Source organism: Moschus berezovskii, chromosome 18 (genome assembly GCF_049115385.1).
Source record: "Moschus berezovskii isolate FMDL1 chromosome 18, NW_MosBer_1.0, whole genome shotgun sequence".
Lineage (NCBI taxonomy): Eukaryota > Metazoa > Chordata > Mammalia > Artiodactyla > Moschidae > Moschus > Moschus berezovskii.
The window spans coordinates 77,525,216-77,539,970 of NC_142477.1; the positions used below are offsets into that span (position 1 = coordinate 77,525,216).

Consider the following 14,755-nt stretch of genomic DNA (forward strand, 5'->3'; position numbering starts at 1 on the left):
GCAGAGCCAGAGCACGCGTGCTGCACACCCCCGAGCCGCAGCCCCTCTCCCCTTGCTCGTCCCTGCCCCCGCCACTGCACTCATCGTCTGCCCCCGGGGGTGGTGGGAGGGACTCTACTGAGCCCTGGCAGTGAGAGAAGGGGACCCAGGGTGCATGGGTTGGTCACTGGCATGTCTGATTCTGTGCAACCCCACGGGCTGTAGTCATTTTTATGAGATGACAGCTGGAAGGTCTGCTTTCGGAAGGACTCTACAGGCCTTCATGTGGGTGTGGCCCGTTGGACCAGAAGCACCTCTGCCTCACCTCCCTCATCCCAATCACACCGGTGCACAGCCGGACACGCTCCCCGCCTGCCCTGCCCCAGGTGCCCCAGTGGACGCGCCAGAGTGGACAGGGGGCCCTTCACCATCCAGTTCCCTCTCCTTGCCCCTGCTCCCCACCTGCACCACATCCTCCACATCTCCCAGCCTGAGTTTGGGTCTGCCTCTGGAACAAAGGAAATACGGTTGTAGCCTCATTATTCACAGACCCTGTATTTGCTAACATTTATTTGTAATTTCAAAATCCATACTCACGTGTTTTCATGGTCATTCCTAAACATAGAGCAGCAAAAAATTTGAGTCACCCTACACGCATGCCCTCAGCTGAAATATACACGGCCACGCTCTGAGTTCTTATTTCAGCTCCCAGACTGTAAACAAGTGTCCAATCCGCAGTGTATTTCGTGCCACATTTCTTTTTTGTGCATATTTGTGCTTTTGTCGGTGATTTCACTGTTTAAAATGGACCTAAAGCATAGTCCAGAAGGGCTATGTGCTTTACGGAGAAAATACTTGTTACATCCACTTTGTTCAGGCAAGACTTATAGTACTATTGGTTGTGAGTACAGTGTAAACAAATCAACAATATATATCCAACAAGATGTCTTTAAACAGAAACCTGCATCAAACAAGGTTATGTATTGATCGGCTAACAAAAATATTGTGACCAGGGGCTCACAGGGACCTAACCCTCAATTTCCCCTAGAAGCGATGGCTCAGCATTCACTGATTCATCTTGTCCAGTGACTTTGTAGAACTGAAGCACGGTGAGTAATGAGAATTAAGTCTAACCCTTATTTTATGTTGCTCTCCACCTGCCACATCAGTCCCCTGCAGGCAGGAAGGAAAGAGGCTTTCCCTGCCCTGTGCAGCATCTGAATCCCGTCAGAGCTAGTCAGGCTTTGTCCCTCCCTGCCTGCCCGCAGTGACCGCCGTGGCCGTGGTTTCAGGAGCGTGCTCTGAGCGGGAGCAGCGGAGAGCACAGGAACTGAAGGGGCAGAGGAGGGGGCGCTCACGCGGGTCCTGGAGAGGATGTGGCTGCCCGCGTGGTCAAGCAGCCTGAAGGGGTATGGGGTTCCTGGGGAGGACGTGGCTGCCCGCGTGGTCAAGCAGCCTGAAGGGGTATGGGGGTCCTGGGGAGGACATGGCTGCCCACGTGGCCAAGCCCGCCTGAAGGGCCGTGCGGGCCCTGGAGAGGACGTGGCTGCCCGCGTGGCCAAGCCCGCCTAAAGGGGCGTGCGGGTCCTGGGGAGAACATGGCTGCCAGGTGGCCAAGCCCGCCTGAAGGGCCGTGCGGGCCCTGGAGAGGACGTGGCTGTCCGCGTGGTCAAGCCCGCCTCTAGCTTCAGGAACCCAGCACACACATCACCCGTCACTTGCCAGGACGTGGCCTTTCAAATTCAACCCCAAATTTCCTGTTCGTCTTGTGGCGACGACTGCGTGCCCCCAATGCTGGGGACCCAGTTTCAGTGCCTGCTCAGGGAACCAGACCTGCCCACGTGCTGCAGCAGAGAGTTCACGTGCCCCAGCTAAGACACGGCACAGCCTCGGTGTCCACGCAGCAAAAGGCGGGGGTGGGGGCTGTGGCTTCATGTGAGCTGAGCTCTTATCAGAGGAGACAGGTGGCACGCAGCTCATCCTGGCATTTACCATGCTGGAAGGAGGGTCGGGGCTGCCAAATATTCCCTTCCTGAGAGCAGCCAGAAATCCAGGTGTAGGGGAAGAGCAGGCAGACCTGCATTTGTTCTCGGTTCAGCTCTGCCCCTCTGCTGCTATGTCACTCCAGGAATGCCCTTAGCCTTTCTGTACTTTAATGTATTTATTTGCATAATAGAAATAAATCCAGTTTCCTTGTAAGTTATGATGAGGATCAGAAGTGTAAGGCTTCTATGTATAAAATAGTTAACTAATGAGGACCTACTGTATAGCACCAAGAGCCTTCTCCGTGTTCTGTGGTGACCTAAATGCAGCAAAAGAGGGGATATATGTGTACTTAGAGCTGATTCACTTTGCTGTACTGCAGAAATGCACATCACATTGTAAAGCAACTATACTCCAGTAAAAACTAATTTTAGAAAAGGAAGTGTAGAAGATAAGGACATGTCCTCTGTCCATGGGACTGTGGTGAGAAGGGGCTGGGAGACAGAAGGAGGACATCCGGGTTGAGTCACCTAGAGCAGATGGTTAAAACAGGAGTTGCAAGCTCAAATACTTAAGGCCCCTGTGAAAAGGCGGTGGGTGCTAGGCAACAGTGATAATAATGGCCAGTCACAGTTAGTAAGCACTGTACTCTCTGCCAAACTGTACCGATATGCACGCATTCACCCCTCACTAGGAAAAACACAACAGCTTTGAGACTGCTTCATTTCCCAAACGAGGAAGCTGAAACACAGAAACAAACTTGCCCAAGTTTAAAAATCAAGCCGGGAACCAAGAGTGGTGACAGTGCAGCTTAGCTGGGATTGCAAGCGCTGTCTCACGGCAGCGAATGCCCACGTGTGCATGTGTGTGTGCCTAAATCCATGTGTGTGTAAGTGCCCGTCAACCAAGCAAATGTCCCAGTAGGGCAGATCTGGTCCCAGAGACTAGCAGTTGCAACCGCTTATTTAAAATAACTTGATGGTGACCCTTATTTTATTTATTGCACTCACAACCAATAGCATTAGAAGTCTTGCCTGAACAAACTTGTGTGATGGGTGTTTTATTTTATTTGAACCTTAGTTGTGGTGCATGAGACCTTTTAGTTGAGGCATGGAGGATCTTTGGTTGAGGCCTGAGGACTCCTAGCTGCAGCACATAGGACCTAGTTCCCTGATGAGGCATCAAGCCCAGGACGCCTGCGTTGAGAGCGTGGAGCCAGAGCCACTGGGTCACCAGGCAAGTCCTAGTGGCAACTCTTTTTAAGTAAACAGACCTCATTTGCTGGGACCCATCACCACCCCTGCAGCCCGATGAGGTTATGGGTCAGCTGGAATTCTGCCCATCAGAGTGGCTGCAGCCAGCTGTGTCTGTGACTGAGTCTGCTTGGCTTCCCCAGGGTGTGTGGGACCAGTGCCCTCAGGTTATGGTCTGGATAGGAGCATCCTGACAGGGCACGAGGGCAAAGGAGGATCGACACAGAGCCAGGACGTTGGACTCTGCTGTGCCTTTCCAAACTATTCTGAACCTCCGTGTCCTTTCCTATCTTGTGGGGAAAATGAGATTTCATAAGGATCACTTATGCTAAGGGATGCAAACAAAAGCTATGAGCTGTTCCCCACAGGGGTTATCAGGACTGTGGAAACTCAAAGAAGCTTTCAAGTGACCTCCCCTTCCAAGCAGGGTCACGGCTTCTCTCAGGTGAATTTCAGGTCAGTTCTTACACTGAAGGGACATCTCCAGAAGAGACTGAAACCTAGCACCCCTCTAGCCAAAATTAGTCACCCGCAGGGACTTGGTGGTGGTGACTGTGTTTTTAATAAGAAGTAATTTCTAGGCTTCCCAGGTGGTGCTAGTGGTAAAGATCATGCCTGACAGTGCAGGAGATGCTGGAGACATGGGTTCAATCCCTGGATCGGGAAAATCCCCTGGAGGAGGGCGTGGCTACCCACTCCAGTGTTCTTGCCTGGAGAATCACATGGACAGAGGAGCCTGGCAGGCTGCAGTCCATGGGGTCACAAAGAGTTGGACACGACTGAAGCGACTTAGCATACACGCACACCCTCTTTTAAAAATCAAGAGTTTCCACAGAAAAATAAGGTTTCTAGCATCCTTTGGGAAACTAGAAGATCTGGCAGAACAAATGGTTCCCAAATGGTTCCAGTTGAGCTGAGCTGAGGAGTGGCTGCCCCCTTAGCTGGGGCACACGCTTTCTTGATCATTGCTGTCCCCACAGGGCTTGTTTCTGACTTTAGGTCACCTGCCTGGTGACCTAATTTCCACGTCAGGGGAAGGGAGACGCCCCTAAGGAGGTGGACAGGACCTCACCAACCCAGCACAGTGTCAATGTACTGCTTAATCATAACCTGGCATACTCAGCTTCCAGAAAAATCCACGTAGCTCTCTCCCTACTGCTTTTCCATGGAGGACTGGACTGTACAATAGGATTACAGATGCTTTCTGGAAAAAGGCATGGCAACCCACTCCAGTATTCTTGCCTGGAAAATTCCATAGACAGAGGAGACTGGTGGGCTACAGTCCAAAGAGTCAGACACGGCTGAGTTACTAACACACTCCATGTTACCGTGGTTTATGGGATGTCCTACAGACCTGAAGAGACAGGGTCCTAGAAGAAGCCTGAGCTTTCCTTCCCAGACACGGTCTTTCCAGAGTGAATGCCCCCGCCTAGAATGGCCTCAGTGTCTCTTGGGATTAAAAGTACACCCAGCAGCTTGCCGAGGCAGTGCAGCCGAGCACTCACTGTGTCCTGAATCCACCCTGGCCTGGGGCTGGGTCCTTTCAGGTGTGAGACCCCCATCCTCGGTGCGGTCAAAGCCATGATGAAGCAGTCATCCTTCAGGTGGTCTGCAGAGATGAAATGGGGAGAGGCTTCTGCAGTGGCCCGAGTTTTGCATTTGGGGTTTGCTGGGATCGGGGCGTCTTCAGGAAGATACTCCTCTGAGAATAAGATGATGATGATGATGTGTGTGTGTGTGTGTGTGTGTGTGTGTGAATTGCTCAGTCGTGTCCGACTCTTTACGACCCCACGGACTGTAACCCGCCAAGCTGCTCTGTCCATGGTATTATTTCCCAAGCAAGAATGTTGTAGTGGGTAGCCGTTTCCTTCTCCAGGGGACCTTCCTGACCCAGGGATCGAATCCTGGTCTCCCACCTTGGGAGCAGACTCTTTCCTGGGCCACCAGGGAAGATGGAGCTCTTACAAAGCCCCGAGGCACTGGCTGACTGCGGCACCTTCTCTGAGTTGCTCTGCCTCTGTCCCTCAGCCCAAGCTGCCTGGATGGAGAGAGGGCAGCATCCAGGTCTTTTGGGAAATTCTATCCTCCTTTTTTTCCTTCCTTATGTTTTCCATTCTCCCAGCCTGAGGAAATCCAATTCGCGAACCTTACAGTAGCGTGATGTTAATTCTGCTCATTTAAAGAAACAAATGTCAGGAAGCAGGAGCCTCCCGCTTGCTAGCTGCCCAAACTCATCTTCACTGCCCGCCCTGTCTGCTTCAGTTCCCCAAGAAACTGAACTCTCTCGCGCTGGAGGAGAAGCTCCAGCATTTGGATGAGTTATAGCTGCTGGGAGAGCCTTTCTGTCTCCTCCCGTGTTAAATCTGGGGGTAATTTGAAGTCTCCCCTGTGTGCGACTTTCACTTCTGGTTCCTGTGGACCAAGACTACCAGGATTTATAAGGAAACCAGCTGAGTTTCAGAAGAGTCAGGCAGGGAGGAAAAATCTAGTCTGAGAACCTCCCAGCTTGCTCAGATCTTGGGGTGGGGGGCGGTTAGAGGAGCACTGGAACCTGTTTTCTCAGCAGGATGGAAGAGGGGAAGTGAGGGAGGCCTTGACTGGGAGCACGGAGGAAGCAGGCACTGCAACGGTGGGAATTGTTTCCTCGACGCCTGCGCACGGCTGTGGGCACTGCCACCCCTGGCAGACCCAGTGCCTACGTACAAGGGGGGCAAGCAGCCTGCACGGAGCCCCGGGTGCCCAGTTGAATTTCAGTCGCCCTGAACCATCCCCTTGGGGCTTCCCAGGCGGGGCCAGGGTAAAGAGCCCGCCTGCCAGTGCCGGAGACAAAAGAGATGCGGGTTCAATCCCTGGGTTGGGAAGATTCCCTGGAGGAGGCATGGCTACCCACTCCAGTATTCTTGTCGGGAGAATCCCATGGGCTGAGGAGCCTGGCGGGCCACAGTCCATAGTGTTGCAAAGAGTCGGACACAACAGAGCGACCTATCTTGCACTCACACATCCCTACAAGGTGTGGGGCTGTGAGTCTGCCCCAGGCTCCGCGAGGAGGGCACTTGAGAGAAGCAGTTGTGCCAGGGACCCACGGAGTGCTATCTACCCTTTGGATCTCTGGGTCCAGGAGCAGTTCCCTCCCCACCTGGGCCTCAGTGTGTCCAGAAAGACAGTGAGCCAGCTGTGTCTCTCATGAGCCTTCGGTTCTAATAAGTTCAAGGCACTCAGCCAGTCAGCAACTCCATGTCCACCTAGGAGTCTCCCGGTCATAGAATAAGGTCCCCCAGGCTGTTTGCTGAGAAGGCGGGATTCTTCATTCAGCTCCTATAAACCCATCCCTTTGCATTCCAGCCAGCTGGCCAGGGCTGCTGTTCAGGCCTGAGCATTTGCGTGGTCTGTGGAGACCCTGTGCCCCTCACAGCACGTGCAGCTCTACGGCACCTGCCCGCCACTCAGCGCTCCCATACAGCCTGCCATGTGCTGTTGCCGTAGCAGGGAAGAGCCTGCTGTCTGAGCTCCAGAGCGGAATCGGAGTGGTTTAATAGGACTGAGCCCACTTAGGAAAACACGGTGTCCCAAACCCTGAATCCTTCAGAGCCCCGATAGAAGGGGTGGGCATCCACATCTCCAAAGGAATATCCAGTTAGGGAAGCAGTTCGCTGGAGGCTTTTCTATGTGCTTAAAAGCCTGGGCTTCAACCCCAGCGCTCTCAGCTGTGTGACTGTGGGCAAGTTACCTAACCTCTCTGAATCTCAGTCACCTCATCCATAAAATAAGACAATGATAAAAATAATATCCATCTGATGGCCGTTGTTTTGAGTATTTGATGTGATTCTGCTGGTCAGACCCCTCACATGGCGCCTACTACGTAATAAGTGCGCAAGAAGCAGTAACTAGAAGGGTCTGTTTATGTCGGGAGTCTCACGTGATGGAGAGTGATGCCTCACCCCCACAGAGCAGGCATGTTTGATATTTTTCTCCTGCTCTCCTCTTGAGCATCACTACTTTGTGAGAGGATCTTTTAAAGAGAGAAAATAAGTGTGAGAACCATTTTAAATCTGCCAGTCCCCAGGGCACAGAAGAGAGAATTGTACTGAAAGACTTCAAACACTACCCAGTCTATTTCACGAAGGTAACCTCCCCACCCACCCCATGCAGGTCTGGGCTCCCTGCTTCCTGGGGCACAGGTGCTGAAGACCAAAGGTCAGGAAGCCCAAGATGGAGCCTCCCCCAGGCAGTGCTCAGTCCTGGGGGCACCTCAGAGCCACCATGTGGCTGCAGAGCTGGCCGTTCCCGCCCTGAGTCCTGACCTGTCCCATCCCTCCCTCCAGAAACTTGAGTAACAACAGAATCAAGGAGGTGAGAGAGGGCGCGTTTGACGGCGCGGCCAGCGTGCAGGAGCTGATGTTGACGGGGAACCAGCTGGAAACGGTGCACGGGCGCATGTTCCGCGGCCTCAGTGGCCTCAAGACCTTGTAAGTCCCTGGGACCTGGGCCAAGGCCGGAGGGAGGGAGCTGGGGAGGCAGTGAGGGGCCAGTGAGGGCTGGCGGGAGTGGGTGGGGCCGGGCGCTGGCCTGGGCAGCAGAAGCCTTTCCTTCCTTTCGCCAGAGAGATGTTAGGCATTTCCCAGCCCTGAATGGGAAAGAACTTAGCATGCACCCCCAAAACACACACACACACACACACACACTTGCCCTCACATAAATGCTAATACAGATTCACACATTTACGCAAACATAGGCATGACACACATACATAAAATGACGTAGAGACGTACATGCAACACGCAGATAAACACATACACAAACAGGCGTCTGTGTCAGCAGACAAACACACACAAACAACTGATGTCCAGAGCCACGTCTTGATTCTCCCCTCCTCCCCGAAATATCCATCCATACAGTAACCACCGTACAACGTGCATGTGTATACGTATACACACATGACACCCGCTTCTACTGTAAATAAAGCATCCACAGCCAGGAATGTGAGCACACGTTTCCAGGTAGCCCCAGGCCCAGCTATCACACGGCAGACCTCAGCATCGTGACGGGTCTGAGTGTGGAGTTGGCAAAAAGAGCACGCCACGCTCACACGCACACCCGTGGGGCAGGAAAAAGAAGCACACTACACTCACAGACACACACACACACAGAAAGGATGGGAGGGAAAAGCCAACACCTGTGCTTGCTCCCCACACCCCTCTCCCTGCAGGATGCTAAGAAGTAACCTGGTCAGCTGTGTGAGCAATGACACCTTTGCTGGCCTGAGCGCAGTGAGGCTGCTCTCTCTCTACGACAATCGGATCACCACCGTCACCCCCGGAGCCTTCACCACACTTGTCTCCCTGTCCACCATGTAAGTCCCCCTGAACCCCTGCACACTCACTCTGGGTACCTCTCCTGCAGCCCTCTCGCCTCTCAGTGCCTGACTGTCTTTGAACCAAAGTCATCTCTCCATCTGTCAACTGAAACATGTGTCAGGCTCCCTCCATGTGTCAGGCACCATTAAATGCTAAGGAGGCACAGACGTGGGCCCTGCTCCCTGGAGCTCAGAGCATAGCGAGCTGCCACAGAACAGAGGCCCACAGTGACATGAAAACCTAACGTGGGCCTTGTCAAGAAACACTGGAGCTATGTTCTAGAAGGTGAGTGCGAATTAGCTTGTTCAAGAAAGTGGAACGTGTGTTTCCTTCACTGGAAAGAGCATGTGCAAAGGCCCTGGGTTAAAGCAGGGCAGAGATGCAGGGAGAGCAGTGCCTAACATGGTCATAGACAGAGCAGGCAAGGCTGGAGGGGAGGCCAGGGCCAGGCTGCAGGGCAGCCGTGGGTTGTTTGGTTTCTAACCGGAGCACGTTAGGAATCCAGCAAAGGTTTTAAGCAGGCTGGTGACAGGACCTGACAGGGGTTTGTTAAGCAGTGTCACTGACCGCTTAAATGTGCATCAGAACCAGTTAGAATCTAGCTTTCTGGACGAGGGTTCCTGCCCACAAAACTCACTGCGTTGCTAAGGGACGCTGTCTAAAATAATGGTGAAAACTTTGGGCTCTAGAGCCAAATTTTTTGTCTTCAAATCCTAGCTCTACCTCATGTTAGCTATGTGACCTTGGAGAAAGTTACTTCACCTCTCTGTGCTTTTGTTGTCACTTCTCACAATCCTCATGGGATTGTTTTGAGGACTGACTCTGTTAATTTTTGCAAAATGCACAGCAGGGGCCTGAGACAGGGAAAGTGCTCAGCGTGTGTCAGCTTTTGTGACTGTCCATCATGTTTCCGTGCGGCTCTGTTACCCTTAGTTGCTCAGTTTTATTTCCCTCTCTTTTCCAAAGACCCTTTGGTAGACAGAAGAGAAAGCTATTCCTGCATCTTCTGTAGCTGCCCATGTTCCTGATCCCAGACACTGACTTCGCTGGGAATAAAAGCCAAAGTTCCAGAATGTGCTAAAGGCCCCACTCCACCAAGTCCCTCAGTCCCATCAGCCTTCTTGCTATTCTGCGCATGCCCCAGGCCCGCTCCCACCTGAGAAGTTTGCACTGCTGCTCCCACTGCCTGCAAAGCCCTTCTCCCGGTTCCCTCCCCACATCCCGTCACCGGCTCCAGTGTCAGTTGCCTCGGCCCTGTTCCACCCCTCTGCCGTCACCCCCAGTTCTTGCAGCGCTGCTTGTCTAATTCTTTTCCATAGCACTGACTATTCCCTAATATACTACACTTTTTGTTGTTGGGCTTCCCTGGTGGCTCCAAAGGTAAAGAATCTACCTGCAATGCAGGAGACACGGGTTCAGTCCCTCAGTCAGGAAGATCCCTTGGAAAAGGTAATGGCTACCCACTCCAGTATTCTTAATTAGAAACTTTCTGCCTCCCATCAGCTGGAATATAAGCTCCAGAAGGAAGAAGGATAGGGATATATGACTGTCTTGTGCATTGCTCTATCCTTGCTGCACACATCTGAGCCTGGCACTCAGTAATGCCCTTTATATAATTGTTGAACAAGTGGGTGAGTTGAAGGAATGAGTGACAGCAATATGGAGGACAATGGGTAAGGAACTAGCAGGGTGGGTGGGTCGGTTTTTCTCAGCCCACTTCTCACCTCTCCCGGATGACTCCACCCTGGGAATCCAAAACCACAAAAGACGCCCAGAGTCACAGAGCATGGAGGGAACCGACTCCGTCAGGAGAAGGAACTTACCCGCCTTCTCACCGTTGCTGATTCTCAGAGCCAGAGTTGATCCCAGGAAGGACCAACTCCCAAGCCCTCAACTTCCATGTCAAACCGCAGCCCCTTGTGGGCTCTCTGGCCCTGTTCTTCAACTGTCCTACGTTCTGTGTCCCTCATTTGTGATGTGAGAATCATGCCACGTCCTTCCTAGGGTTGCTATGACAAGTCTAATAAGAGAATGGGTTTTAAAAGCGCTCAGCCCCATTGCAGCCCTCTAGGAAACTCCCGTAGCCGTCCATCATCGCATCTGACAGGTATGTGTCAAGTGCCCGTGCTGACGCCCTGCTGGTTCCTGGAGGCACAGAGCAGGAGGCCAGGCCTGGTCCCTCCTCTCAGCGAGTCCGAGGAGGGAGGCGCTACCAGCTCTGACGTGTGCCGTGGAGGAAGTGCAGGCGACTGGAGCGAGACCAGAGCAGGGCGGAACTTCCCATCCCCCTTGAGATGAGGGGCTTCTTTGTGTGCTCGTCTGACTGTGTGACCCCATGGGCTGTAGCCCACCAGGCTCCTCTGTCCATGGAATTTCCCAGGCAAGAGTACTGGAGTGGGTTGCCATGCTCTCCTCCAGGGGATCTTCCAAACCCAGGGATCAAACCCAAGTCTCCTGCATTGTAGATGGATAGTCTATCACTTCCACCACCTGGGAAGCCCAGGGCTTCTTTGGGGAGAGGTCATTTAAGCTGAGGGTCCAGCCAGGCACACAGTAAAGAACTTCACTCCAGACTGGAGGAGCAGCTTCAAGCGAAGGCTCTGAGTGTGAGAAATTGAGTTGGCTCACACAGGTAGAGCCCATTGAACAAGGGAGGGCGTGGCAGGGACGGGGTCCTGTCTATTGGCAGAGGTCTAGCATGAGATCCTTGCAAAGACCGCCCCCGGGATGTAGCAGAGAGTCTGGCTTCCTTTTCCAGACTTTCTTCCTCTTTCCTCATTCCCCTGCACTGGAAGCAGACCTTCCTGAGAGCCAGGCTCTAGGCTTGCAGACCTGGATCCCAGGACGAATCCCCCTTGGACCAAGAGAGACGCTGAGCACTCAGAGGGGGCCCTTTTCTCTTCCCAGAAACCTGCTCTCCAACCCCTTCAACTGCAACTGCCACCTGGCCTGGCTCGGAAAGTGGCTGCGGAAGAGACGGATAGTCAGCGGGAACCCCCGGTGCCAGAAGCCCTTCTTCCTCAAAGAGATTCCCATCCAGGACGTGGCCATCCAGGACTTCACCTGTGACGGTGAGGAGGCTGTGGGCGGGGCCGGGCTAGGCAAGGAAGCAAGGAGAGAAGGGAGGCGCAGGCAGGGGTAACTACAAGTCAGGACCCCCGAAATCTGAGTCTCCTCTGCCCTCAGCAGGCAGCAGGAGCTCCAAAGGACTCTGCAGGCCTGCTTGCTGGCCAACACAGCTCCATCATGCAAATTAAAAATAGTTGCCTCTTTCTAAAGACCTTAAGAGTTCCATCAGTTAGAAATCTGTCGTAAGAGACTGCTTTTGTTAAAGCAAGATACTTTGTGGCCATCTCTGAAGACACTCTTGAACCAGATATCCTAATCTGCTGTATCCACAGCGAGTTTGGTGCCCGTTAGGTGATGGGCACCCTTGAGGAGTACGCCACCTACACAACTGTACATGGGAGCCCTGGCCTGCAGTTTTCCTGCCTGCATCATCATGAGGCTCAGAGAAGGTGCTCATGAGAAACAGGCTTCAAGATGATCTTCTGTGAAATTCCTGTCCTGGGCTAGGCAGTACAACACCTGAAGATCCAAGGCTTTGAGCATTAGGATTAAAGAGACACATTTTTCTTTGCATAAATTCAGGCCAGGACGGTTTTTACGGATCAACTTTAGGTAACTAGAGATGGACGACCTGGTTTGTAAATTAACTGAGGTTCAGGTATAACGTGGTCTGGGGACACAGTCACTACCCCAGAGGGATTGTGTAGTGGAAGAAGTGGAGAACAGGAGGAGGAGGGGAGTGGACAGGCCTGCCCCACCAGGACCACCCCTTCGGTCAGCTTGGCTTACTCCTTTGGTCGCCCTACCAGGGGTCAGACCCATGCCCCTGCAGTAGAAGCACAGAGTCTTAACCACAGGCCTGCCAGGGAAGTCCCCATTTGACTTACTCCTGAGCTGGTTAACAGTGACCGCTTCCCTTTCTAGTATCTGGTTAATCAAGTTTTTAGCTTCTTTGTTTCATGATAAACGTGGGAGAAGATAGACAGCCCTATTTCCCGACCCAGGCGCCTCTACTTTCCCTTCAACCACGGAGGAGACCAGGAAGCTCCTTATCCCAGTTCTGGCTCGAAGCTGAGGGCTCCCCTTCACATTAGCAGCTGGGTCAGGGAGCGGCCGAGCTCACCCGGGCAGGCGGGGCCCTCTCCTGCCTCGCTCACTGCAGGCTCTCCGCAGGCAACGATGAGAGCAGCTGCCAGCTGGGCCCGCGCTGCCCCGAGCAGTGCACCTGTGTGGAGACGGTGGTGCGCTGCAGCAACCGGGGGCTCCGCGCCCTTCCCAGAGGCATCCCCAAGGACGTGACGGAGCTGTGAGTACCCCACCACCACCACACCCTTCACACTCCACCCCTGCAGCACGACTACCTGGAGGTGCCCTCCCCGAAGGCGTCCCTGCAGAGCGGGAGCCTTGGCCGGGGTCAGGCGGTGCCCTGCGCACGGCACAGGGCGCGCTCCCGCCCAGCCTCTGCCGGGGGTGGCGACCCTCTAAGGACGCAGTGGGAGGGCTGTTCTCGTGCCCCTGTCACCCCCGGACCCCCGCTCTGTTCTCTGTAGTTGTTGTTTGGTCACTAAGTCGTGTCCGACTCTTCCCAACCCCGTGGACTGCAGCAGGCTAGGCCTCCATCTCTCGGAGTTTGCCCAAGTTCATGTCCATGGAATCGGTGGTGGCTTCCAACCACCTCATCCTCTGTCATACCCTTCTCCTCCTGCCTTCTAACTTTTCCAGCATCAGGGTCTTTTCCAGTGAGTCAGCTCTTCACATCTTCACGATGGCCAAAGTCTTGGAGCTTTAGCTTCATCATCAGTCCTTCCAGTGAATATTCAGGGTTGATTTCCTTTAGGATAGACTGGTTTGATCTCCTTGCTGTCCAAGGGACTCTCAAGAGCTTCTCTGGCACCACAGTGTGAAATCATCGGTTCTTCGGTGCTCATTCTTCTTTTTGGCCCAACTCTCACATCTCTAGGTTCCCCCACAATCCCTCGGTCTGACCCCAGAAATAGCACATAATGGTCAAAACACAGCCCAGCAAGCACTATGGCTTAGCAAGCACGTCTTCAAATATGGTCCTATTTTCACTTAAAACCACCCATTTTACATTTTACTTAGTCTCCACTCAGGAGCCTTCCTATTCTACACCCCACCCCCTGGCACTAAGTCTCTGGGGGTTGCTCCTTCATCAGAAGCTCCCAGTTAAATGAAAGAGAGGCCGCTCCCCTCGTGAAGGGTTTTTCTATTGTGGTGAAAAACCTTATGCCTACACCCCGGGAAGCTGAGAGAGTCTTAGGCAGGAAGGCCTCGCAGGCACGGCCACGTTACCGTGCAGGCGCGGCCACGTTACCGTGCAGGCGCGGCCGGGCGGGCAGCCCCTGCTGGGATGGACACGGCAACCTCGAGCCATCTCCCATCCCTTCATCATTCCCTCCACGCGTGTTTGCTGGGATCTCGTGTGTCAGGTACTCTGCTCACACTAAGGAGGTGATGGTGCCCGAAACAGGTGCGACCCCTACCCACGTGGGTCCTGGTTTCATGGGGAAGGTTGACATTTGCTCACTCATCTCAGACACACATGTGACGTGACAACCGTGAAAAGTGCCACAAAGAGGAACCGGATTGCTCTGCCATCCAAAAGTGGGGATATTTGACTTGGATGTGAAGATTGGAGAAAGCTGCTCTGGGGGTGGGAGGTGGGGGTAGGGGCTGGAGCTGGATCTAAAGGGCAAGGGGCCGATAAAGAGAAGGGGGATGCCTGAGCTGAGGTCGTCATGGCGGGTAAGCAGAGCTGGGAGAGGGGCTGGTGGAAGCCCAGCAGGCCCACCGGGGCCACCCCATCACCCGCAGGTCAGGCTGCCCGGGGCCCCAGGCACACCCACTCCTGAGGCTGAGCTTGGCACATGCCCTTGGGGAGATGTTTCTCTGCTGGTTTCTGCCAGCGCCTCGTGGGGCGGAGCCTGAGTGTGCCGTGCTCTAGAGGAGCTGAGCGGTTCCTGTGTGTGTTGTGGCTCCCGGCGTGTCCTGAGACTCAGTGAGACTGTCCCCGCGCTGCCAGCCCAACAGGAGGAAGGTTGGGATAGTCACAAAAAGCCCATGTCAGTCCTGGGTTTGGGCAGGAGATGTGCCTGT

The 14,755-nt window shown here is 53.8% G+C and overlaps 1 protein-coding gene across 1 annotated transcript in view; it reads left to right on the top strand.

Moving 5' to 3' along the window:
- Nucleotides 1-14,755, top strand: part of SLIT3 (slit guidance ligand 3) — a 725,929-nt gene that overhangs the window by 622,600 nt on the left and 88,574 nt on the right. Inside the window, exons 17-20 of the mRNA XM_055421786.2 lie at nucleotides 7,538-7,681; nucleotides 8,422-8,565; nucleotides 11,477-11,640; nucleotides 12,812-12,944. Coding sequence (XP_055277761.2) covers nucleotides 7,538-7,681; nucleotides 8,422-8,565; nucleotides 11,477-11,640; nucleotides 12,812-12,944 — 585 coding nt within the window. The remainder of the gene's footprint in view (nucleotides 1-7,537; nucleotides 7,682-8,421; nucleotides 8,566-11,476; nucleotides 11,641-12,811; nucleotides 12,945-14,755) is intronic.